At 49.9% G+C, this 27794-nt stretch overlaps 1 protein-coding gene across 1 annotated transcript in view; it reads right to left on the bottom strand.

The window, feature by feature from the left end:
• Positions 1 to 26969, bottom strand: part of LOC147725671 (uncharacterized) — a 78545-nt gene extending 51576 nt beyond the window's left edge. Inside the window, exons 1-2 of the mRNA XM_086964569.1 lie at positions 26943 to 26969; positions 9792 to 9899 (exon numbers count right to left, since the gene is read on the bottom strand). Of these exons, the coding sequence (XP_086820695.1) occupies positions 9792 to 9864 (73 nt within the window). The 5' untranslated portion in view covers positions 9865 to 9899; positions 26943 to 26969. The remainder of the gene's footprint in view (positions 1 to 9791; positions 9900 to 26942) is intronic.
• Between the last annotated feature and the right edge of the window lie 825 nt (positions 26970 to 27794).

The following is a 27794-nucleotide window of genomic DNA, read 5'->3' as shown; positions in this document are numbered from 1 at the left end:
ATGAAAAAGGAGTAAAACAATTTCTCCTGCAGTACATCAGAATAGAAAGTCCAAACCACAATATATAATACAATGACTTCTGATTTTACTAAAAGTAAGTCACTTGTGTCAACAATCTTAGAAGGAAAATTGGACTTAGAAGTCGATGTTTCGGTCTTTTATGTTTACTCCACAAGACCTTCTTCAGGACAGTGAGAATTTGCATCTAACGATGACCCCCTTAAAAGTTGAATCCTACAGGAGATTCCAAAGAGAGCGCCTGTGTGACAGTCCTGATTTCCTGGACATATGTCACAAACACTAATCCGCGTTTGAGTGCGTATTCTTCCTCAATGGGAGTATTTCTTTGGCACTTTGATCCTTTCATATAAGAATTTGAGAAAAGTTGTGTCTTGGCGTTCAAACAGGGATTTCTGAAAGGCTCTTCAACGGCGTAGTCACGTGAGAGAATGCAATGAATGACAGACACATCTGAAATCCTGACGTATCTGTCAGCGCTAAAGTCAAGCATTGCTGCAGTTGTGTCACAAGCATGATGAAACTCTAGCTATGCATGGGGCCAGCCTATCCCTGTGGCACTGCGTCACCCTTACACCTGCCATGAGGCAGGCGTAAGATATTGACGCAGTGGCGTCCTAGAATTGTCGCAGTGAATTATGATGGATTTTACTGTGCCACTCCTATGAAGCTTTGTTGGGTGGGAACACCCAACCTGCATACATCCAACATGATTCAGGTATAATGTGGCACAGGGCTTTACAATGTCATGCATATGCCTAGAAACGTCACTTTGGAAATACGGCGCAATGTGGTGCAAGAATCATGCTGCAAGTACGTGAAGAAAATTAGGCCCTGGCGGGGTGAAACTGCCAGAAGGGGATCATGAATAAACCCCCCTGTCTTTTTCCCCTACCTTGGCGCACAATGGTTGCCATGCATCAATGTAGGCACCCTTGCGCCATGGTGCAAGGATGACTGTGTTGCAGAGTTGATTGATGTTGTGGCTCCATCACTTCTCAAGATGTCTGCAGGGCAAAGGGACATCTTAAGAATTTTGGGGCTTTGGGCCAAACGTATTTTGGGGGCCCCTTTTTGGAATGGCTTATAATTCTTGATCCAATTTCAGCTATTTCATGCCCTCTTTAGCCCGTTCACTGACGGGCACACTGGTCCTAATTTTGAATGTGTTTCCATCTAATATTCAGGGATAGTGAGGTGTTTTTTCAATATTGTAATACAGCAGCAGTTCACTAATATTACTGCAAACAATCTCTGTGACGCCTTCCATTTCTCATATATAATGTCCTGTTTTGATCTAATAAAAACTTTTTCATGGATGTTGCATGGAACATAAAGAAAACATTTCTCTTCAAAATGTCTATATTCGACTCTCACACATTACCCACAATAAAAATAAATTAAAAGAAACTGTATTTAAAACAATCTATATGAGAATTATTCAAGGTCAACAGTGCAAGGCTCTCTGCAGAACAGAGCTGGCTCTATCAGGGGCCCCTGAAACGCTAGGGCCCTGGGCCAGAACCCTTTTGCCCATGCCTTAAAATGTCTCTGGCAGGGCATCTGGACTAGTGGATGGCGGGAGTGAACCAGTTGGCCTTCTTGGCGTGTTGTTTGCCTGGTCTTTTCTTGAGGGGTGCCAGGGTGTCGGCGCAGTTGGAGATCCCTTGGTGAACGCTGCGCGTTGCGTTGTTGTCATCTGTAAGCATTGGCGGATTGGTGGTGCTGAGGGAGGTGACGAAAAGTTCTTTGGTGGCTTTGGTCCAGCTGCGAGGGGGGCTATAATGGCAGTGGTGTATGGTGGGCATGGTGAAGACGTGATGTATACACTGATGGTCGGTACAGTGGAGTTAGGTGGTGTGGCTGTAGTTGAAGTTCCCGCTGGTGGAGAAGATATGATCAAGCGTGTGTCCGGCTATGTGGGTTGGTGTGGTGACTAGCTGCTTGAGTCCGATGTTGGCGAGGTTCTCCAGGAGGGGGGTGGTGTTTTGGTTACTATGGTTGTCCAGGTGGAACTTGAGGTCTCCGAGTAGGATGTAGTCGGTGGATAGGAGAGCCAGGGGTGCAAGGAGGTCTGCAATGGCATTGGTGAATGGGGGTCCATGCCCTGGGGGCCTGTAGATGAGGGTACCGCAGAGGATGACGTTATGGTTTGGATCGGGAAGTGGAGGTGTTTCATGGTCACCATTGGGTCATTAGAGTGCGTGGTCAGTCAGAGTGTGCTTTTGTAGACAATGGCAATGTCTCCTCCTGGACGGTCAGGGTGGTCCTTGCTTTTGATTAAGTAGCCGTCGGGGATGGAGATTGCGATGTCCAGTCCAGAGCAGAGGTTGGTCCAAGTTTCCCTGATAAAGGTGACATCTGAAGAGGTGGCTTCGAGGAGGTCCCAGATTTCAGTTGCGTGTTCGTGGTGGGATGCTCGTTGAGGAGGATGCAGTTGAGCTGGTCGGGTGCGCTGTTGGTCGGCTGGGCGGAAGGAGGCACTGGTGTGCTGATGTGGCAGAAGGTGCATTTGTAATTTTGAAAGGCGCAGAGTTAAAGTTAATTCTACAGTGTTGCTTGATGGCAGGCGGTGTGGCATCCAGGATTGATGGCAAGGAAGGTGCTGGCCTCGTAGTGGTCGGGTGTCCGAGAGGAAGGATCCTTGGTGCTCGGCGCAGTCCAAGGGTGGATGGACGCAGACGGTCTTGCCTATGGCTTGCCTTTGGCACACCAATGGTACGCCCGCTGTGCATGGCCGCACAGCGGCCCCACTGAGTAGTGCTGCAGGGGGGACTGGACAGCTGGGATGTGGGAAACACGGGAAAGGACAGTAGAGGGAGTGTGGACACGGGTGGGATGAGTGGGGTTGTAAATTCTTACCTCGAGGCCGGATCCCGCATCTTTTGTGCTCCTGCTCTCCTGAGTCTCCTTCCATGAACAGGAAGCAGGCAGCCAAGCTCCCAACCCTAAGCCAATCACAATGCTGCAATGTGGCATTGTGATTGTTCTTGAGTGTCGTGACAAGGCTGGAGGGGGGGGTCTTGTTCTCCATGCAGGCTGTAATGCAGCCCGCATTGCGAACAGGAAAATGTGCATGACTGCTTTGGGCAGCCAGAGAGGGCTGACCAGTCATTGAGCACTTGAGTGGGCATACCATTCCACTCCACCCCTGCCCTACTCCGTGTATAGAGCAGTGCCCGCCCGCAAAGGAAACATAGCAGGAGTACTTCAGAAAGTTATCATCATGTTATTATTTGTCCTCCTCTTGCACTGCTTGAAAGCAGTGGGGCGATGCTCTTCGACCATAGCAGAAGAGCTGCCACTGGGGGGGTGCATCACCCACAGGTGCTACGCCTGGGCGACTCGTTCCCTGGGCCTTCTCTGCTGAGTGTCCCACCTAATCCTCATGTAAGGGCAATCGCTGCACCTCAATGTCTACTGCCATGTCTCAGCAACTCCACAGCACCTCTGCATCCCACTCCACGTCCCATACGGAAGCCCAGCGAGGCCTACAGGCCCCCGGGACAGTCTGCGCTTTCAATGTTTTGGATGCCATGGTGTTGCAAGGAGTGATAAGTGATGCATCACTAGTTTTGCACAGCGCTGCACCTCTTTTCATGATTGTAGCCCTGGATTTCCTCTTTCCCTGGGACTCTTGCTGGTCATCCTGCCTGTTGTGGGGTTTGTTGATCTGTGCTGCACTTGGCCCTGGATGCTCCAATCTGCATTCCATTGGTTTTGTTTCTTATTTTTCACTGGGGTGAACTTATTGGTTATTTTTGCCGCTACAGGCAAAAAAAGTCACAATGGGCTGACTAACATTAGTTTTTTGCCCGCAAATTGTCCTTTCCTCAGTTTTCTCCCGCTAACACCAGAATTTGTATCGCCTTCACATTAGTGTTAACAGCAGTTTTCACCACAGCTACCTGGAACTATTGCCATGTAGCGACGTACTGTAAATACATCGCTAACAGGGCAATAGTTTTTTTCCGCGTTAAGAATACTGCCGCTAACTAGCGTTAACATTAGTGAGCGGCAGTTCTTGTACATATGCCCCTAAGTTGTTCTGTAATTTGTATCCCCCAGTAATCAGAGAACTCTACACTCTCAATGTGATTATCATTTATCAGTAGCTTCCTCCAGGTCTGTTGACGAACCTTGTGCCATAACCTTAGTCTTACTACAATTAATGGTGACGGCTTTCTTATTACAATAGTCAGCAAAACTATTCACCAATCCATGCGTTGCATTCTCCGTTCAGAATAGCAACTTTCCTCCAGCAATTACGGGAACATCAATGGGGTTCCGCAATGGATGCTCACCAGCATCCTATAAGAAGAGGTTAAAAGTGCCTAACAACAATGAATGTGTGTCCTCATGTAACATAACTGGTGCTATGTAAAGCTCTTTGATACCTGATTCAGTTCGGGTCAAGTTTGCGCTAAATAAAACTCTGAAAAAAAAGAGCAGAGGCGCCAGCACACAACCCTGTCGTACACATTCATCTATAGGGAACGATTCACTACATTCAACTGATGGTCCATTCCTAACTTTGGCAGTGTCGCCGGTGTGAAGAGTTGTTGTTACTCATAAAACAGCGCCATCTACCCCCTCCCTCACCAGCTACTGCAATAACCTTGTACAATCAACAAGGTCGAATGCTGACTTCAAATCCATGAAAGTTGGATACCATGATGCTGTTTTATTCCAGCATATTTGTAGCATCTCATGTGAAACCAAATGGTTTGATAGAAGCCAGTCTGCACCTTGGTTAGAATAGTGTCTTGTCCACCTTGCCTTGGAGTCAATTTGTTAACATTTTACTGAGACTTTTTCCTGCTCCCTCGAACGAGACATAGGCCTTAGTTGATGGACAACTACGGTCCCCTTTCTTACAAATGGGTACCAGGGTCGCAGATCACCAGGAATGGGGAATAACATTGCTAGCTGTGGATGCATGAAATACCTTTGTAAGCCCTCTGGCCCCAGCTGCAGATCTTCCTGAAAGAGATCAGTGGCCCTAAACCTGGCCTGGTGCTTTACGTTTGTTCTTACTGACCCGCGCCCTTTGTACTTCCGGTGGAAAAGTGCCCATCGAGGGATAGTTGTATGCTGTCACTCATTCAAAGAGGGCAAATTACTTGCCCTTAAAATGGCCCCCACTCCCTGGGACCTATATGACCCCCACTCCCTGGGAGCTCTATGGCCCCCACTCCCTGGGACCTATATGACCCTCACTCCCTGGGACTTATATGTCCCCCACTCCCTGGGACCCATATGGCCCCCACTCCCAGGGACCCATATGGTCCCCACTCCCTGGGACCTATATGACCCCCACTCCCTGGGACCTATATGGCCCCCACTCCCTGGGCCCACTATGGCCCCCACTCCAGGGACCTATGTGGCCTCCACTCCCTGGGCCCTCTATGGCTCCCATGTAGGAAGGTGGAATCTGACTATATGGTTACCCCAACTTTTTTCCTGGTGTTTTGCTGGTTTTTGACTTAGTTGGCCTGGGAACATGCTATTCAGGGCCCCAGACTATCTGCTTTCTCTATAAAATTGACTCAATGTACTTTAGGTACATACCAGATTGGTTACTGGGTCACACTTGTGAGCCCCTATATAGTGTACCTTAGGTACCCAGGGCATAGGTGCACCCTAGGCCTACCAGGGGCTACAGCATCTATTGTGCCACCCCTGGTTTGCCTTCCAAACTGACACCACAGGTCTGTTCACACAGCCTGGGTAAGGTGGTGTAATCACCCCTTACTTAGATATAGTATACCTATATCTACCTTTACATATCGACACATATACACCTATAAGCCACTCCTATGGTAGGCCTCGACAATCCTGGAGGCAGAGTGATTGGTTTTATGTGAGAGGGTGCCCTAGCATGAGCTGAGACCCTCTGCAGATTTCGGAACCATGTCCTTATAGCTGTTCTATGATATAGCCATACCATATACTCTTAAGTGCATTAGAATCCTTGCGGTAAATGCTAACTTTGGTTTGACTTCATCAAAACATGTTGTGTAAGGTGTCAAACATTTCGGAATACTACCCCCTGCCAATTCTGGTGGGGATGGTAGTATTCCACCCTTCTAGAGGGAAAAGACATGCAAGTTACTGCTTTACCCGGTTAAAGTTAAACAGAGCCCCAGCATCAAAAAATGGATGCTGCTGCCAGAGACACGAGTCTGACCTCCTGCTGCTGGACAAAACTCCAGCAAGGGAGGCCTGGACAATAGGTTTCATGTCCAGGGAGGTGCTGGCGCCTCCCCAGACAGGGGTTTTGTGTATTGGGGCAGGGAGGTCTGCATTCACTGAATGCAGCTAGACACTGCCTGGGGCACACAAGGTCCTCCATGCATAACCCGGTTCAAACCAGTGCTAGGGCACTCCAGCCCCAGCTCTGGCATGAAACTGGACAAAGGGAAAGGGGTGTAACCACCGCCTTCTCAGGTCCACCCATTGGAGGGACCTAGTCAGGTAATCTAGCCCCCTTTCTTAGTATAAGTATAGGAGCTGTGTCCCCAGTACTTTAGATTATCCTGGACGAATCTTTGTAAGACATATCTTGGACCTTTGACATTCCATTCTGATTGGAAGAACAAAGATATCTCCCTTGTGGTCAAGGAGTGACCACCCTGTGCAAACAGGCACCAACAGCTACTTCGCCTGTCCGTAGTTTCAAAGCTCCCATCGAGACCCGAAGGCTCTGCGACTCAAGAACTGGACTTCCAGACTTTCCTGACCCCGACCCACATCCACAGCAAAGCAGAGACACGTGGCGGACGCGAGAGACACGGGACCGGACATCTTGGACATCCTGTATTTTGCTACCTGCACTCCTTTTCTGAAGCCTCTGGAAGTTGTGCATTGGGGTACGAGAAGCCCCAGCCCCGAGCACCATTTGCACCAAAGCTCAGGCCCCACACACGTCTTCTAGGTTCCTTGCCTGTTGGCTAGTGAGCCCCCTGAAGACGCCATCTTGAATTTAACTTGCTATCCTGATTGCTCCAGACTTGCTCCTGCTTCCCTGAAAAGGAGAAGCACCACAGACCTTGCTGGTCTGCAACAGAGCCAATCTCGACATACTGCATGGGCTGTGGTTGCCAAGGCTTGTTGGGTCCAATCTGGATACCGATACTGCTATCATCTAGATCCATTGTGGGACAGCTCGAACCCAGCTCCTCGTTATCGTCGATGCCTCCTGGACCTCGTGGCTGAAGAGACAAGCTCACCTTCTTCACCTTAAAGCACCCGACATCGCCTGGTTCCTTCCTGGATCCTTCCTGGATCCTTCCTGGTCGCTGGCTAGTGACCCAGACTCTGTCCCCTATGCTTTCAGGTTCTTCACATCTCTGATCCACCCGTGGATCCACCCGGACACTTTTCCTCTGGTCGCCTGCAGCGCGTCTTTGCAGCTCTCCATAGAAAATGACGACGAAACCCGACACAAAAAGACACCTATGCACCTAGCTTCCCTGGGTGAGGTAACACGGGTACTCCGGGGCTCTCATGGGTCTTGACTCTCAAAGTGTCCTAGTTTAAAAGTGTTCCATCCTAGTCCATCCGGAAGTGTCCTTAAACTGTAACTTTGTACCTTTTACGAACTCCATAGAAAGTCAATGGAAACCCGCGCCTGTGTTTAGACACTGCACGCCGCTCCCGTGGGTCTCCTACTTCCTAACATTTGGTTGTTTAGTGTAGCCCCAGCGATTCTACAGGCCCTAGGCCTGCTTTCTAACTCTCACATAGTACTTATACCACTTTCTTAGTATATGGTTTGTGAGGCCCTCAGGGCATAACGTATACTGTGCAACTTATCGTATATTAACTGTGTGACTTGTATTTTATTTTTACCTCTGACCTCATAAAGAGTGCAGATGGGTTGTGTTTAGATTAAATGCATATATATTTGATATAGACCGAGGGCCTCATTTATGAAAAGTGACGCATCGCTGCGTGAAAACAGCGATGCGTCACTTTTCACTGCGCACTCCTTGGGACACCAATGATGCGTCATATTTAATGTATGCCGCATCATGTCGCAAGGACTTACAGATACGTCAGTATTTCTGACGCATCTGTAAGCGCAAAAGTGACGCATTGCTGGAGTGTGTCACAAAAGTGACGCAGCTCCAGCAATGCGTCCTTTCACTTGGGGAAAGCCCCAGGCGTAAGATTTTGACGCAACAGCGTCCTAAAAGTGACGCAGTGAAATCTCATAGATTTCACTGCGTCACTATTACGAGGCTTTTTGCGGGGGAACGCCCCCTCTGCATACATTATACCTGACGCAGGTATAATGTGGCGCAGGGGTTTAAAAAGTGACGCATCAGGGGTGTCCCTGAAATGGAAATTTACACAGGTGTTGTGCACACACATGTCCAAAGAACGTGTGCGTGTAACATGCAACAGAGAAAAATGCACTAAAGTGCTTTTTTCTATTTTTTCGCAATTTACCACGAAGTCAGACTTTGTGGTAAATAGCGACCAAATATTGCGAATTTGCAATTTCAAATTGGTTGATGAATTGCATTTAAGGAATCTCTAATAGAGATTCCTTAAATCCAATTCCTCGCAAATATGCGATTTCGCAAATAGCGATTTTTGCATTTGGGATGATGAATCCCAAATGCAAAAATTGCACTTGCAAAGGGCCAGATTCTCAGAATCTGGCCCTTTGCAAGCGCAATTTAACTTGATGAATCTACCTGCAAGTCCCTATTAGCGATAATGCTTGAATATCTCTGGATTTCCAGCGATATTCACGCATTTCGCCGGAAATGTTATCGCTTTAGAGATAAACGTTGCTAATAGCATGTTATCTCTGCGATAAAATCCGGCGATGCGCAGCGATAAACAAAATGTTGCTAGGCTTATTTTGCGATAAATATCGCTAGTTGTTGATAATATACCCCTTAGTTTTTGGGGAAAACTGCGGTTTTCGCCAAAAACTAACGTCTGCTAAAATGCTGACTTAGGTATACTTACCATTGGGGGCGGATTATGCTGATACGACCACAGGGTTGTATCAGCAAGGTTATCGCCATTTTCCATTGAACATCGCTGAAAAACCAGCGATGTTCCATGGAAAACATCGCATTCGCTGGAATAATTATCGCCATTGTGCTATGTGTTGTTAATGCAGCGCTAGCATGGTGATAATTATCAGCTGTAGCCGGCGATAAACATTTTCACGCTGAGGGCGGCCGGCGATAAGTATCGCTGCCGCTTGAGGATTTGCCCCCCTGATAGTTCTCTTTGTATACGTCACTTCTTTGACCTCTGCCCATAGTTCATCCTGTGCTGTCTATAGTGTCTCCTATAGGCTCCAGGAGCCATTCACTGCCACGACCTGGTGGCGCTGGGTACAAGCCTGTAAAACTTTGTGACTTGTGTTATAACATTCCTTATTGTCCCAGCGGGGGCAACTGTGCGTCCTTGCCCCCCCCCCCCTCACTGTTAATACTGGCAGCGACCACAGGAGTTTCAATCCACGACCCATAACATCCTACATAATCAATACATTCAGGGCAGCATCCCCTGGGGCATTAAGGGCTCAGGGCCCATATATTGTCATGACTGCATTTAATAGAGGGATTTCATTCAGATATGTCTCTTCACTCCATCCAGCACTTCTCCTGTTATGTAGGGGTCTCCTACTGCTCCCCACAGTGACACTACATCACAAATGTGCTGATCAGTAACTCCCACCATGGCCCCCCCGGATCATGCCCCCCCCCCCCTTCCGTTGGCCTTTGTAGCAGGTCACTTACTGCGGCCGGAACTGGCGCTTTCCAAGATGGCGACCATGATGCCAAGGGTGAGATGGAGTGCCCTGAAGCCCATGATGCTCTGGGGTGCTCCGCTATAGCGTCTTCTTTCTGTGGGGAAAAGGGCAGAGAAATGTCTGTCACTCACTGACGTCAACACACAGGAGTCCAAAGGTGGGGTTCTGTGAGGCGGTGTCACTGGGGCACCCCCTCCCCCCCGTGGAGAGTGCTGATGGCAGCGCTGAACATGCTTCTGTCTGTCACGTGTGTTCCCTTACATGGCGTGTGTCACTTTCATCAAATGACATCATAGTATCTAGTTTTGGAGGAAAAATATGCAGATTTTGGTGTTTAATGCATAAAATCCTCACAGTCTGGCACGAGGAGCTACACTGCTGACAGAAACAGGAGCAGACAGAGCCACGAGGAGCTATACTACAGCAGAATTACTGAAACAGTACTAGACATAGCCACAAGGAGCTACACTGCCGCAGAATGACAGATACCAGAGCAGATATAGCCACGAGGAGCTACACTGCTGACAGAACCAGGAGCAGCCGTTGCCACGAGGAGCTACACTGCTGACAGAACCAGGAGCAGCCGTTGCCACGAGGAGCTACACTGCTGACAGGACCAGGAGCAGCCGTTGCCACGAGGAGCTACACTGCTGACAGGACCAGGAGCAGCCGTTGCCACGAGGAGCTACACTGCTGACAGAAACAGGAGCAGACACAGCCACGAGGAGCAATACTACAGCAGAATTACTGAAACAGTACTAGACATAGCCACAAGGAGCTACACTGCCACAGGATGACGGATACCAGAGCAGACATGGCCACGAGGAGCTACACCGCAGCAGAATGACAGACACAGGAGCAGACATAGGCACGAGAAACGACTCTGCAGCAGAACAGCAGAAGCAGACATAGCCATGAGGAGCTAGAAACAGAGGAAGACATAGCCAGGAGGAGCTATACTGCAGCAGAATGACAGAAACAGAAGCAGACATAGCCATGAGGAGCTACAAACAGAAGAAGATATAGCCAGTGTGAGCTATACTGCAGCAGAATGACAGAAACAGTAGCAGAAATAGCCACAAGGAGCTACACTCACCGAAGAAGAATGACAGAAACAGGAGCAGACACAGTACCAGGAGCTACACTGCAGCAGAATGCCAGAAGCAGGCGCAAACACAGCCAGGGGGAGCTACATTATAGTAGCATCTCCAACACAGATGCAGCCATAGCCACTGGGAGCTACACTGCTGACAGAACCAGGAGCAGCCATAGCCATGAGGACCTACACTGCTGACAGAACCAGGAGCAGCCGTTGCCACGAGGAGCTACACTGCTGACAGGACCAGGAGCAGCCGACAGGACCAGGAGCAGCCGTTGCCACGAGGAGCTACACTGCTGACAGGACCAGGAGCAGCCGTTGCCACGAGGAGAGGAGCTACACTGCTGACAGGACCAGGAGCAGCCGTTGCCACGAGGAGCTACACTGCTGACAGGACCAGGAGCAGCCATTGCCACGAGGAGCTACACTGCTGACAGGACCAGGAGCGAGGAGCTACACTGCTGACAGGACCAGGAGCAGCCGTTGCCACGAGGAGCTACACTGCTGACAGGACCAGGAGCAGCCGTTGCCACGAGGAGCTACACTGCTGACAGGACCAGGAGCAGTCATTGCCACGAGGAGCTACACTGCTGACAGGACCAGGAGCAGCCATTGCCACGAGAAGCTACACTGCTGACAGGACCAGGAGCAGCCGTTGCCACGAGGAGCTACACTGCTGACAGGACCAGGAGCAGCCGTTGCCACGAGGAGAGGAGCTACCTACACTGCTGACAGGACCAGGAGCAGCCATTGCCACGAGGAGCTACACTGCTGACAGGACCAGGAGCAGCCATTGCCACGAGGAGCTACACTGCTGACAGGACCAGGAGCAGCCATTGCCACGAGGAGCTACTCTGCTGACAGAACCAGGAGCAGCCGTTGCCACGAGGAGCTACACTGCTGACAGGACCAGGAGCAGCCATTGCCACGAGGAGCTACACTGCTGACAGAACCAGGAGCAGCCGTTGCCACGAGGAGCTACACTGCTGACAGGACCAGGAGCAGCCATTGCCACGAGGAGCTACTCTGCTGACAGAACCAGGAGCAGCCGTTGCCACGAGGAGCTACACTGCTGACAGGACCAGGAGCAGCCATTGCCACGAGGAGCTACACTGCTGACAGGACCAGGAGCAGCCATTGCCACTAGGAGCTACACTGCTGACAGGACCAGGAGCAGCCGTTGCCACGAGGAGCTACACTGCTGACAGAACCAGGAGCAGCCATTGCCACGAGGAGCTACACTGCAATCCCAAAGATGCAACCAGGAGCAGCGGTAACCCATAGCATAAAAAGGAACAATAACAGTGGGAGACTCTGAGCTCCTCTGTAGGTGAAACTTGCAGGAAAACCGGGCCGGCATTAATATCGCGATAGGAGATGCTCGAAGCAGAAACAGCGGCCTCTGTCACTCAAGGATGCAAGCCTCCTCTGTGCCTCACTGCTTGAAGGCAGTCACAAGATCCTACCCAGACTAGTAACAGCTGTTCATGGCCAGCACTGCAATTATGGACTCCTGCCAATGGCTGGGGCGTATAAGGGAATGGTGTATTAACAGCAGTTATTGCCTGACAGTCAATGGTTAATAAGTAGCCTTACTTATTTAAATCCTAAAACTTGGAATTATTGAAGACCAAGGACATCAACCACTGGAAAAGAGTTGCTTCAAGTAGAGTTCTAGTTTTGGAAAAATGTTCCAAACACAGGCTGCAGCTGAGGTCAGAGAAAAAACTCTGGTGTGACAATTCACTTGCAAACCTGAACCTCTTAACAGGAAACATGATGTCCTGAGCAGGGCCGGTCCTAGAACTTCTGGGGCCCCGGGCGAAAGGGAAGATGTGAGGTCCCTCTAATTTGCATGTAATATCCAGTCGCGGCTAGCATGACTCGCGGGTGGGAGGTCTCGCATGGGTTATTCAAAAAATAAAATAAACTTACCTTCCCAGGTCTCACGTCATCTCTGCTCCTGACCTGCTCTCTTTCTTTCCTGCCTCTGGCAGGAACAGGAAGCAGGCAGCCTCCCTCTCCAATGGCAGCATTGTGATTGGTTGGGACGCCGACCAGCCAGGCGCCTATGGGGAGGCCGTTTTCTCCATGTAGGTTGCAATGGTGCCTACATGGAGAAAGGGCAGAGTGTGCATGACTGGTTAGGTCGGTCCCGGAGGGCCGACCAAACAGTCAGGGCCCTTAGCACGGGGCAAGGCACTCCTCCCCTGCCCTAAAGCAGACCCGCCGCCCCCAACCAAACACTTCTGCTTTCTCGCAGTGTGAGTAGCAGAAACATAAAATGGTAGTTTTTGCATTTTATATTTCTACTTCTCGCTCTGCGAGAAAGCAGTGGGGGTGACGCGCCTCTGCCCTAGTGGAGGAGCCGCCTTTGGTAACATCACAAGAAGTGGCATAACAGAAAGTTACACCGCAGGACTATTGATCTTATTTGGCATCCCCGAAGAGACCTAACATAGATATCAGTAACATGGACAAAAAGATAAATATACATATAAAATAAGTCCATATATTTTAAAACTGTATTAAATGGATTACATTTGTCACATTGGATGGAAAAGCTAGGTGCAGGTCTCACAAAAATGTATATTATTTACTCCTTGTTAACTGATTGTTTCCAGATGAGTACATGATACAATTTCCAGTTCTGCCTCATAAAGGGGGGCAATCCTGTAAGGTAATGAGGGGCGGTATCGGCTGACTAGGTGAAATAAAATGGCACAAGGGCCACAATACCCGATTTGGCTAGGGTTGCCACCTGGCTGATTTTTTTACTGACATGACCTGTATTTTAATATCCTGGCCGGTGTGAAAATTAAGAAAAATGCGGAAGTCTCTATTTTTTTCTCTGATCAGTATGTAAACAGTCAACGTAAGTTGAACACACTTTAAAATATGTTCCTAAGCCGCTTTACGTAACTATGACTAATAGTTAAACTAAAGAAAGACAGATAGGACATGTTAGAAATAATATGGATATTTATATATAAATAGTGCTCTCTAATTATCATGCTTTGGCCGTTGCAGAATCTTATAACATAAATAAGTTGCCGTTTTATTTTCTCTTTGCTTTGAACGCTTTGCAGCATTCTCTTCATAGACAGTTTCTGTTCCTACACTGTCTCACGCAAAAACAACCGTTTATTTTACTCATACGCAACAAACATGCAAAGTAAAGAACAAGCATTCCGACTTTTTGTTCACGTTTTATTTTTGTTAAAATACATAGTTGGAGGGGGGGCGTGGCTAGCAGCCAAGCATGGCGGCCGCATAGAGTGAGAGCTCCCGAGGGCACTGTAGCCTTCTAATATATCCGTCACACTTATCCGCTACCTAGCACGCCTGAAGCGGCGGCGTTCGAGTCCGGGACCAAAGCGGTGTCACCGGTCCAAGTTTCGGAGAAATCGGTGCACCGGAGCCTGATTTACGTCGTGTGGCGAGTCGGGGCCTACAGCCGGAGGAACAGCACCGGCCTTGCGTGCCATCCAGGCCCCGGCGGAAGTGCGGCCGAGCCGGCCGAGAGAAGTGAACGCACCCCGGTACCTGCCGGACAGCACAGAACCAGCCTGACACTCCTGGCGACATCATCCGGCGGCACACGGACTGCCGCAACCACCAAGCGGGACTGGAGCAGCGCGAAGGTCAGTGCGACCCCAGCCTTGGCCGCGCGGAGCGGAGCCGACATCTTGAACTCCCCCCCCCCCCCACGAGAGCCTAGCGGGCGGCAAAACACTACGGAGGACATCATCGGACCCCGCGTAACTGCGGGGTAGCAGTGGACAATAGTACCGCCCCAGACCTGAGGTTAGAAACGTCGGTGCCCCAGGGGGACGGCGCCATACCGGCCATATACGCGGGAGCTCAGGGGGGACCCTCAGGACCCGCGTCCTACCGGACGAAACCAGCAGCACCGACACAGAGGCAGAGACCCGACACACGGCGGCCTGTCCGGTGTACGGGGGGGCGGCTGCCCGGGCCCGGAACCTAAACTATCCGCTGTGACCGAGAGAGGCAGAACGGCACGAGAGAACAAGAGTGGGGGTCGCAGTGGCCGTTCCAGCCCTGAGGGAGAGTATCGGGGGCAACAACACGGAATATACCAGCGGCTCACCGAAACCCACGCAAACGACCAGTGAGGCTTACGCAGACAGCAGAGGGGGACACTCTGTCCAACACCCACCGACCTGCTATTCTCTGGCTGATACCTACTAACGGCGACTTCAGACGGCACGCAGGTCACGATTACGCAAGGCAAATCTCTGGACCTCGCAGACCCCAGCACCATGGCGGGTAAAGGCCTCAGGAGTGGGTCCACGCAGGCTAAATTGGATAAATTCGCCTATGGACACCAGGGTCAACAACAAACTACAGGGCGATCCTCCACAGGACATGCCCAGGAAGCAGAAAAAACGACAAAAATAACGCTGGAAGACATCATGAGAACACTCTCAGAGGTGAAAACTACAGTGGGCGCCATCTCCTCGGAAGTCTCCCTGCTGCGAGCAGACTTTCACAAAATGGCGGAGAGGGTATCGCAGATGGAAGTGGTCACAAAGTCACTCGTGGAAGACACCTCAGAGCTCCAAGTGGCCATGGAAAGGATGCAGAAAGTGACCAAGCTCCTGCACGACAAGCTGGACGACCAGGAAGGGCGTTCGCGACGCAACAACGTACGTATCCTTGGGCTTCCAGAGACGGAGGGGAAAGGGGCCATGGACCTCTATATAGAGGACGTCATCAAAAGCAAACTCCAGCCCAAAGGCCTATCTCACTTCTTCTCGGTGGAGAGAGCGCACAGAGTCCCGGGGGGCCCGCCCAAGACGGGGGCAGCACCAAGACCGGTGCTAGCCCGGCTCTTTAATTTCAGAGACAGGGACGCAATTCTGCAGGCGGCAAGAAACTCACCACCAGTGCGGATTCAAAATGCAACCTTAGCGTTTTTCCCAGACTACACGGCAGAAGTGGCCAGGCGACGCAAGTCCTTCACGGAGGTTAAAAAGGCACTACGCGTCAGGGAACTACCGTACTCCATGATGTTCCCTGCTAAACTACGGATAGTGGCCGAGGGAAAGGCTTGGTTCTTTGACACGCCAGAGGTGGCTCAAGAATGGCTGGAGGGCTGGAGACCAACAGGGCAGCGACACCGTTCACAGCGAGACCGACCGCGACACCGTACTGAAAAAACAACACCCAGTCAGTCCTCCCAACTGCCACATCAGGGAGGCGAGGAAGAAATAGAATCGGACCTTGAGAGAGACCCGCTAGACTCTGGACAATTGGCTCCGGTATGAAGCTGGACTATATTGATTTCGGGACTGTGTGAGCCGCGGGTGCCGTGGTTCGGACGCGGCTGAGTAAGGTGGGCACAGGCAGTGCCCAAAGGGGACTCACCAACCCCACAAGCAAGTAAGATGACTAGGGGAGGACTAAAGCACTCTGCACAGTTGGGGAAGCGGGCGGGGGTTTGTCCGTGGAGCAGGGTAGCAGGGAGGGGGGATGGGATTGAAGTTTTCAGGTTGGGATGTTTAATTTTGTTTGTAGTCATCGTTCAACACCTACATTGCACTATCACCCTGACATCTGTATGTCTCCTACGCAGCACGACACGAATCGGCACATGGGTTACGCCACAGCACACGTTGTGTGCAAGACTCCCTCATCAGCTTAATGGCCAGGCCACTTAATCACACGCCCGCCGAGGGCTCCTCCATAGCCGGGGGGATACCCCCACTACGCATGCTAACATGGAATGTCGGGGGCCTGGGTGATAAAATCAAGAGAGGCTTGGTCCTACAGGCCATAAAACGACAGAACCCAGATATGGTCCTCCTACAAGAAACCCACCTCACGGGGTCCACCTGCAAAGCCCTTGACAGACGTGGCTACACAATGGCGGTACACGCAGACTTCACTACTGGCTCCAGGGGAACAGGCATACTAGTGAGAAAATCTTCCCCCTTTATTGTAACCCGCCGTGTGGCGGATGACCAGGGTCGCTTTGCCGCGGTCCATGGGCAGTGGGAGGGCAGGGCTCTAAATGTGATATCAGTATATATTCCCCCAGCCCTACACTCTGTGGCCCTACCAGCACTGGGCAAATTCCTTCTTGATCTCCCCGATGGCGACACGATTGTTGGGGGGGACTTTAACGCAATCATGGATCCACTTCAGGACACCTTTCCCTCTAGAACCCGGCTGCGAGGTACTGCACCACTGTCGGACTTTGTGGAAGCCCTAGGCCTTATAGACATCTGGCGACAGTTAAACACCGAGGCCACCCAATACACTTACTACTCAGCGGTACATAATAGCTTATCTCGTATAGATTACTTCATGGCACTGGGATTGGGGCTAGACATGGTGGACAAGGTGGACACACTACCCAGGGGGATCTCAGATCATTCTCCAATTGTCCTATCGCTTACCACCGGGGGAAAACGAAATGCTCGAATCTACCCAATCTACCCCAATTTTTTAAAAATCCCCAAGATTCGAAAGAAACTAAAACTTGTGACAACGCAGTATTTTGCTGAAAACACAGGCACAGTGGTGTCACCTTCCACCCTATGGGAGGCATACAAAACAGTCCTCAGGGGGGCGGCCATTGCAGCGATTACGGGACACAAACGGGACTCACGAAAGGAACTCACAGACTTGGAACTTGCACTCGACACGGCCAACAATGCACATATGACAGACCCCTCCCCGTCCACGGCACACACCCTCATGGTTCGGCAACAACAATACCTAGCTCACCTCAAAACGACTGAGAAAGGATATATCGCAAACACTCGACATAGAATTTACGATGTGGGCGACAAAGCAGGTCGTATGCTGGCATGGCTAGATAAGAGAGGGAATGGAGCGAGAGGTATTCAGAGGCTTAACACAGAGGAGGGGCGGACACTGGTACACCCAGAAGAAATAGTTTGCGAATTAGCACAACACTATCGGGCAATATACACACCAGAACGGAGGGTCACACAACAAATGGCAACGGTAACACTCGCGGACATTACCATCCCCAGCATTGCACAAGAAGATAGGGACACCCTAGAACTAGACCCGACGGAGGAAGAAATCCAGCTGGCGATCCAGGCGTTACAGTCCGGTAAAGCACTGGGCCCTAACGGGATACCGGTAGAGTGGTACAAGTCCATGGCTCCAGACCTCAGTGCCCCATTACTGGCCATGTATTTAGAGAGCAGGGACAGACTAGAGCTGCTGCTGGATCAACGCACGGCCACGATTGTAACGATACCCAAACCGGGGAAACCCCGACAGAGTGTACCTCGTACCGCCCGATATCATTATTGAACATCGAGGCCAAGATACTAGCTAAACTTCTAGCTACCCGCTTGCTGCCCCACCTCAGTACCTTGATCCACCCTGACCAGTCGGGCTTTATGCCCCACCGGAGCACTGCGACTAATCTCAGAAGAGTCCCCGGAGTGTTAGCCCGAGCGCACCTCCTCACGGAGCAGGCTGTGATTCTCTCTCTCGACGCTAAAATGGCGTTCGACCTGGTAGAGTGGGAATATCTCTTCGTGGTACTGGAACGCATGGGATTTGGGCCGAAATACATAACATGGGTACGGCTGCTTTATACGAAGCCTGTCGCACAGGTGGTAGCCAATGGCCACATATCGCCGAGATTCCCACTGGGCAGGGGGACTAGACAGGGCTGCCCCCTGTCCCCCCTGCTCTTCGCACTGGTGCTTGAACCTCTGGCCATCCAGATCAGATCCACACCCCTGTCCGCAGGCATCAAATGGGAGGAGGGGTGGGAGGACAAAGTCTCGCTATACGCAGACGACATGCTCATCTACATGACCGCACCTGATACCGGCATCCCAGCCCTGCTAGACCTATGTGACACGCACGGGCGCGCATCGGGCTACACTCTCAACTGGTCGAAATCCACCTTCTATACGTTAAAAGGCCCGGCGCCGAGACTACAGGGGAACTGTCCACTGCTTACGACATCGGCCTCTTTCAAATACTTAGGTATTGTCATCACGAGCGTGGAAGCAGACTTTTTTGTTAGCAACCTAAAACCACCCATAGATCGCCTGCGAGCAGATGTTAAACATTGGGCGGCCCTGCCCCTGACCCTACTGGGTAGGGCGGCATTGTACAAGATGATGGCCCTCCCGAGGCTCCTCTATGTCCTGGAAAATACTCCACACCTGGTACCACCGCGTTACTTCAAACAGATTGTGGCGCTGGTTACTGTCCTGCTCTGGAATACAGGCCCGGCGCGTATAGCGTACGACAAGCTGGTAAAAAGCTGGTACGAGGGGGGCATAGCGCTCCCCAACATTCAGCTATATTACTGGGCGGCCCAACTCAAAATTATAAACTACTGGATCCACGCCCCGAAAGACGACCCGGCCTATCGGGCGGATTGGTCACAACTTGGGACGGACTGTATGCTGTCCGTGCTCTACAACAAGTCACAACTGAAGACCCTAATTGGTCCGACCAAACACACGGCGGCCCTATGGCACATGGCACAGGCCCGTCTGGGATGGGCAGGTCGAATCACCAAAATGACGCCCTTGTGGGACACGAAGGCATTGGGGAACCTGAGAGGCTGTAAGAGGTTTGAGCGGTGGGATTCCATAGGCATCTCTACAGTAGGGGACCTCTGGGACAATGACACAGTAATACCGTTTCCGCACCTACAACAGCAGTACAACCTTGGACCCACAGAGACATTTAGATATGTCCAAATTAGACATGCATTACTGCAGGCAATCCCTACAGGCACCACTCTCCCGGACTCCTCTCCGTTGGAGGATAGACTGCTAACGGAATTCATGCTCCAAAGCGCCACCTCCCTTACATATAAAAAACTGATCAACAATCTCAAAGACCCAACACTAAAACTTAAAGAAAAATGGGAAAGGGAACTAGGTGAGACAGACGAATTCGAATGGAATGAGGCGCTGGCCTCCCCGAAGGAGGTTGGAATCTCTAGTAAGCTCAGACTGGTACAACTTAAAATCCTACACCGCATCTACTACACCAGGACACTGTTGCATAAAATACAGAGAGCACTACACCCCTTCTGTTTGAGAGGCTGCAGGGAGGAAGGGACACTGATACACACACTATGGGAATGCCCACAAATACGCGAATTCTGGAGACAGATACTCCGCTCAATCTCCCAGGCCCTTAAACTTTCCATATTACCTGAACCACGCAAATGCCTTTTGAACATCTGGGACCCCAATGATCTGGGTAGATACGAACTGATTTGGGCATCATTGGCTATGACAGTGGCTAAGCGGGATATAGCACAGAAATGGGGGGCGCCAGACGTACCCACCGCCAGTAGATGGGCTAAAAACATGGACATCCTAATGGTGACAGAGAGAGCAGTTTACGTACTTCGGGCAGCGCCCCGGAAGTGGAACAAACTTTGGGCGGCGTGGAACATATACAGAGGGGAAATCTGTGAACCCTTACCAGAGGGAGAGGACTTAGACTCGGAGGGGGAGGAGGAGTAACTGAACGGATGCAGGGCAGTTACCTCAATAACTGGACAACGAGACATTGGCGGCACTAACCTGGCCATATACCAAAGTGCAAGTGGAGACACAGGCTACTACGAGATGTGGGTGAAACAAAAGGGTTACGATGACACATGGTTGGGGGGGTAAGTTGGGAAGTTTGTTGATAATGTTTTAAATAAAAAGAGATGTTGCCATTGCTGATATATGAGGGAGGGATTATCAGAGGATTGCAATTTACACAATGTAACAGACGATTGATGTATATACAAGACTCGGGAAGCCGCAGGCGACACAGTCCTTGTTACGAAAATGTCGCTCATCAAATATAGAAATGATAATTTATACGATATGTAACGATTGCCGAAAGAATGTATGCAACTGATTAACCACTATTCCTTCCTGCCAATAAAGTTTAAAAAATAAAAATAAAAAAAAAATAAAAAAAAAAATACATAGTTGGAGAACAGCAAAGGCCAGTGAGGATAATGCATGGAGTGCTATGGGCCAGGTGTATATGCAAATCTACATACGGTGCTATATGCATACATCGACACATTGAGCACAAAACAAACTCAAGCAAACTCAAGGCAAGTGGAAACTATGGCTTGGGGATTAAACTCCTTGTTGTTGCAGTGTGAGCCGATCAGAAAGTTAGTGTGCATTAAAATAGCTGGAATTAAGTAAAAGAAAAATGGCTTTTTGCGATCGGTCCGTGATTTTTATAGTTTACATAAGGTGAACTCGTTGCTAGGGCATTGGGGTAATTTACATGGCAACAGTTACACTGCACAAGATCAAATGTATTTTTACTTTAATATTTGGTGAGATTAAGTGATTTGCCCAGAATGACAGGATGTTGAGCTGATGCTGGGACTAGAACCTGGTCTCAGACTGCCAATGTAGGCAGCTTAGGACACAACGCCACATCCTCTCTAGTTTGATAATAGCCTAACAAAGGTTATCTCACTGCAAGGCCCATGTAAATACACCCACACCCTCCAGGAAGGCCTATCATAGTTCACTCCTTCCCCAGCCCTCCATTTCTTCAGGGTGATGACCTTGCAGGGGAGGGGGTCAAGAAAAAGGACACAGCTACTGCTGCTACCATGGAGGATAAGGTGTCAATTGCCCATAGCCAAAATCCGGCTCCCTCAGTGACGGCCCGACATACTCCCACCTGCCCCCACCCACCATTGCCTGGCAGGGGAGCGGTCTGGGGCAAGACACTTCTTTGCGGACCCAATGGGGGGCTGAGGGGAGAATGACACAACACTTAGAGCAACACCTGGTCACAATTAAGGCTGATTGCCACACTTAACACCTTTGCCCCGCACACCAGAGCCAGAAGTGTGATGGCCTGGGAGGCAGGAATGAAGCTAAGGCCCTTTAACAACCGGCCCACATGTCACACCTTTCAGCACTGGCCCATCAGCCAATGCTCTACTGCTTGCCTTCGCAATCCGACCCTGTCCCCAATTACAGGTCAAAGCTGCAAATGCAGACAGGCCTCGCACTACATGTGGGCTGCACGGCCCTGGGGAAAAGGGGTCCCCTCCCTGGGGGTTAACAGCCATTAACCAGTGCTGCGAGGCACAGGGGAGGGGGGCCTCTTCTCCTATTCTTACACATGCTTGCGAAGCCCAGAGGAGAGGCAGCCCTTCCCTGGGCCACGCAGTGCTCACCACAGGCGCGAGGCTGGTGGGGAAACACTTTTGCGAGGCCCCCTGTTGAGGGGCTGAGCTCGGGGCCCTGGGCAGCCGCCCATGCTGCCCATGCCTTGCGCCGGCCCTGGTCCTGAGTGGCTTGAAAACAGCAGATAGCCTAAGAAAAATGTGGAAAGTTTACCATATGGCACACACTTTAATTACGCACTTCGCGGAGCATCCTTCCACCCCTGGACATTGTCGCTGCTCCTGTGCCTGCTGCTTTAGCCTGTGGGTGCTGCCCTGGCCCTCCATTTACATGGCCCCAGCTTGAGCCCCCGCAACTGACCTAGCAATTGTCTGTGCCCCGTAAATTAGCTGCTGTTCACCATTTTTTTGTTGTTGCCCGTAATTTACTTGTGCGTCCCCATTTGTTTCTGTTCCCCTTAACCTTTTGTTGGGTGTGCCTGACTGGCGTGCTCGCCCATGTATTGCTCCCTGGGTTCTGACCAGCCCCATCTGTGCTGTCCTTTGCCACAGAACCCCCCACAGCTCCTCCCAGGGCAATCTAATGTAGGCCACAGCATGGCTGCGCAGTGGGCATGCTGCCGGCGCACCAAAGGCCATAGGATAAACTGTCTGCGCCCATCCGCACTTGGACCACGCCCAGAGCCACAAACTCTGGTCCTCCGATATCGTACAGGTACTCAACCACAGAGCTCCGGACCCTGGACCCTTCACTCATCAAAAACTGCTGCATCGTCTCACCATGCTTCTCAGCGGAATCTTTCATCTGCATCCACTGTCGCTTCTGCGCAATCATCCCCTAGCTGAACTACACCACGCCCGCCACCAAAGGCGACCGCCCCAAGTTCAACCCAACTGTCTCCTGATCAACGCCAGATCACTCTGCAAACACCGTCTGGGACAGCATCTCCACCCTCGCCCCAGATATCACATTCATCACCGAGACATGTCTCTACCCCACGTCAGCCCCCAACATCGTCATCGCAACCTCCTCCGGGTACAAAATGAAACACCGGGACTGCACCAACAAAGACAGCAGAGGCACCTCCAAACATAAAGAATTCGTCAATGCCCCATCACTAACGATGACCACATGCCCATCATGGAACTCATGAATTTCCAGCTCCACTCAGACACTAGAACCACCATCAGAGGCACCCTTGCTCACAGAGCACTAGGACCATGAACCGGCATCAGCCACACCATTGCAGAACTCATTCACCCTAGCTGTCTAATACTAACACTACATCCTCTGAGTCCTGGGGGCCCTCAATTTTCACCTAGACGACCCCACTTACACCAACACCACCGACCTGCTGGAAAGACTAGACAACATCGGCCTCAAGCAGATCATCAGCGACCCCATGCACAGAGGTAGACACACGCTGGACACCATCTTAAGGTCTAGTCACAGAAACAAATACACCCACACTTCAGAACTCACCTAGACGGACCGAACCATCATACACTTCACCCTCGTCTGCCCTCCGCACACCACCCCCATCTGAGGCAGCGCTCCCCACCCCATCCGGCCCAGCAACAATAGACAGACGCCCTCTGCACCACCCAGCCCAACATCATTGCAAACTCCTGGACCAATCAGTAAAGAAATGCAATGCCTCAATCACCAGCACTGCCAACCAAAACGCCCCATCCAAACCACCCCAACATCTTCCAGTTCATGCGAATAGCACAGAGTTGAGGACTTCTTTTACCACAAGGAGTGGTACCTGCCCACACCTTAACAAAGACTTCTTTTACCACAGAGAGCGGTACTCAATTACACCTTCACAAAGATTTCTTTTATCACAGAGGGCGGTACTCACCTACACCTTAACAAAGACTTCTTTTACCACAGAGAGCAGTACTCACCCGCACCTTAACAATGTCTTCTGTTATCACAGAGAGCGGTACTTACGCACACCTTAACTAAGACTTATTTTGCCATAGAGCTGTACTCACTAACACCTTAACAAAGACTTCTTTCACTACAGAGAGCGGTACTCACCCACTCCTAATCAAAGACTACTTCACTACAGAGAGTGGTACTCACTCACCCCTTATCAAAGACTTCTTTCACTACAGAGAGCGGTACTCACTCACACCTTAACAAAGACTTCTTTAACCAAAGAGAGCAGTACTCACCCACACCTTCACAAAGACTTCTTTAACCACAGAGAGCAGTACTCACCCACACCTTATCAAAGACTTCTTTCACTACAGAGAGCGGTACTCACTCACCCCTTATCAAAGACTTCTTTCACTACAGAGAGCGGTACTCACTCAAACCTTAACAAAGACTTCTTTAACCACAGAGTGCGGTACTCACTCACAACTTAAAGACTTCTTTAACCACAGAGAGTGGTACTCACCCACACCTTAACAAAGACTTCTTTTACCACAGAGAGCGGTACTCAATTACACCTTCACAAAGATTTCTTTTATCACAGAGGGCGGTACTCACCTGCACCTTAACAAAGACTTCTTTAACCACAGAGAGCAGTACTCACCCACACCTTATCAAAGACTTCTTTCACTACAGAGAGCGGTACTCACTCACCCCTTATCAAAGACTTCTTTCACTACAGAGAGCGGTACTCACTCAAACCTTAACAAAGACTTCTTTAACCACAGAGTGCGGTACTCACTCACAACCTAAAGACTTCTTTAACCACAGAGAGTGGTACTCACCCACACCTTAACAAAGACTTCTTTCTCTACAGAGAGCGGTACTCACTCACACCTTAACAAAGACTTCTTTAACCACTGAGAGCTGTACTCACCCCTCCTTCACAAAGACTTCTTTCACTACAGAGAACAGTACTCACTCACCCCTTATCAAAGACTTCTTTCACTACAGAGAGCGGTACTCAACCACTCCTTAACAAAGACTTCTTTCACTACAGAGAGCGGTACTCACTCACCCCTTATCAAAGACTTCTTTCACTACAGAGAGCGGTACTCACCCACTCCTTAACAAAGACTTCTTTTACCACAGGGAGTGGTACTCACTCACACCTTAACAAAGACTTCTTTACCCACAAAGAGCGGTACTCACCCACACCTTAACAAAGACTTCTTTAACCACAGAGAGTGGTACTCACCCACACCTTAACAAAGACTTCTTTTACCACAGAGAGCGGTACTCAATTACACCTTCACAAAGATTTCTTTTATCACAGAGGGCGGTACTCACCTGCACCTTAACAAAGACTTCTTTAACCACAGAGAGCAGTACTCACCCACACCTTATCAAAGACTTCTTTCACTACAGAGAGCGGTACTCACTCACCCCTTATCAAAGACTTCTTTCACTACAGAGAGCGGTACTCACTCAAACCTTAACAAAGACTTCTTTAACCACAGAGTGCGGTACTCACTCACAACCTAAAGACTTCTTTAACCACAGAGAGTGGTACTCACCCACACCTTAACAAAGACTTCTTTCTCTACAGAGAGCGGTACTCACTCACACCTTAACAAAGACTTCTTTAACCACTGAGAGCTGTACTCACCCCTCCTTCACAAAGACTTCTTTCACTACAGAGAACAGTACTCACTCACCCCTTATCAAAGACTTCTTTCACTACAGAGAGCGGTACTCAACCACTCCTTAACAAAGACTTCTTTCACTACAGAGAGCGGTACTCACTCACCCCTTATCAAAGACTTCTTTCACTACAGAGAGCGGTACTCACCCACTCCTTAACAAAGACTTCTTTTACCACAGGGAGTGGTACTCACTCACACCTTAACAAAGACTTCTTTACCCACAAAGAGCGGTACTCACCCACACCTTAACAAAGACTTCTTTAACCACAGAGAGTGGTACTCACCCACACCTTAACAAAGACTTCTTTTACCACAGAGAGCGGTACTCAATTACACCTTCACAAAGATTTCTTTTATCACAGAGGGCGGTACTCACCTGCACCTTAACAAAGACTTCTTTAACCACAGAGAGCAGTACTCACCCACACCTTATCAAAGACTTCTTTCACTACAGAGAGCGGTACTCACTCACCCCTTATCAAAGACTTCTTTCACTACAGAGAGCGGTACTCACTCAAACCTTAACAAAGACTTCTTTAACCACAGAGTGCGGTACTCACTCACAACCTAAAGACTTCTTTAACCACAGAGAGTGGTACTCACCCACACCTTAACAAAGACTTCTTTCTCTACAGAGAGCGGTACTCACTCACACCTTAACAAAGACTTCTTTAACCACTGAGAGCTGTACTCACCCCTCCTTCACAAAGACTTCTTTCACTACAGAGAACAGTACTCACTCACCCCTTATCAAAGACTTCTTTCACTACAGAGAGCGGTACTCAACCACTCCTTAACAAAGACTTCTTTCACTACAGAGAGCGGTACTCACTCACCCCTTATCAAAGACTTCTTTCACTACAGAGAGCGGTACTCACCCACTCCTTAACAAAGACTTCTTTTACCACAGGGAGTGGTACTCACTCACACCTTAACAAAGACTTCTTTACCCACAAAGAGCGGTACTCACCCACACCTTAACAAAGACTTCTTTAACCACAGAGAGTGGTACTCACCCACACCTTAACAAAGACTTCTTTTACCACAGAGAGCGGTACTCAATTACACCTTCACAAAGACTTCTTTAACCACAGAGAGCGGTCCTCACCCACACCTTAACAAAGACTTCTTTACCCACAAAGAGCGGTACTCACCCACACCTTAACAAAGACTTCTTTACCCACAAAGAGCGGTACTCACCCACACCTTAACAAAGACGTCTTTAACCACAGAGCGCGGTACTCACCCACACCATAACAAAGACTCCTTTCACTACATAGAGCGATACTCACCCACTCCTTCTGTGTCTCTAAGTGAAGCTGATGCCGGAGTGTCTGAAGTTACTGTATTTAAACGCTGCCATATCTGAGCCCATCCCTACACAAACACGCCCGGGCTGCCTGGGCGATGAAAGAGTCTTGCTTATCACCAGATAACCCTTCCTAATACCTCTTATCTGTCTTTCTTTCATCTTTGCTTTTGATCCATGTATCTACTGCTTTCATCAAGTGTGCTTTGTTTCTTAGCAATGAGCAGTTCACTGCTTCCTACCTAAGCACTATGTTTGCTTTTCATCGGTGTCCCTATATGCATTACTATCAGTCCTGGTGGAAGCGTTATGCATCCTAGTTCCAGCAGGATAGTCAACAAATTACTTCATCTGATGCTTAACAACCGTGGCCACCATCTCCACATCTTTATAGGAGAGTCCCCACTACCTCCTGTATTTCGTTTTCACTGCACACTTCACAGTATAGCGTCCATAGATGTGTGCTTCCAATTACCTCTGACCTGCTTTACACATTATACCCCTTTGCCATACAAAAGGACATACATAACCTGAATATCTTTCGCACCACCAGCTTCCCTACAACATTATTTTTTCTCTGTCCCGTGCCCACTCTTGTCCTTCTCTGCACAGCTATTAATAGTGAAACAAATGCAAAGGCATCAGGTCCTAGGTGCCTGAAGGGCCCTTTTGGTCCTATTTAGTGTATTCTTTTTACTATCAAGCCATGGGATGGAGACCACTTTCCTTGCTTGCTTTAGGGGCCGCTAACTACACCGCTGATTCTGCTTTCCCGGCATTAATGCGGAGTGTCCCATATTTGTTTATGGTCCCTTCTGAATGTTCTGTGCCCCCT

Source organism: Lissotriton vulgaris, chromosome 3_2 (genome assembly GCF_964263255.1).
Source record: "Lissotriton vulgaris chromosome 3_2, aLisVul1.2, whole genome shotgun sequence".
NCBI classification, from domain to species: domain Eukaryota; kingdom Metazoa; phylum Chordata; class Amphibia; order Caudata; family Salamandridae; genus Lissotriton; species Lissotriton vulgaris.
The sequence above is the reverse complement of the archived record's forward strand: the minus strand, read 5'-3'. Positions and strand labels throughout refer to the sequence as shown.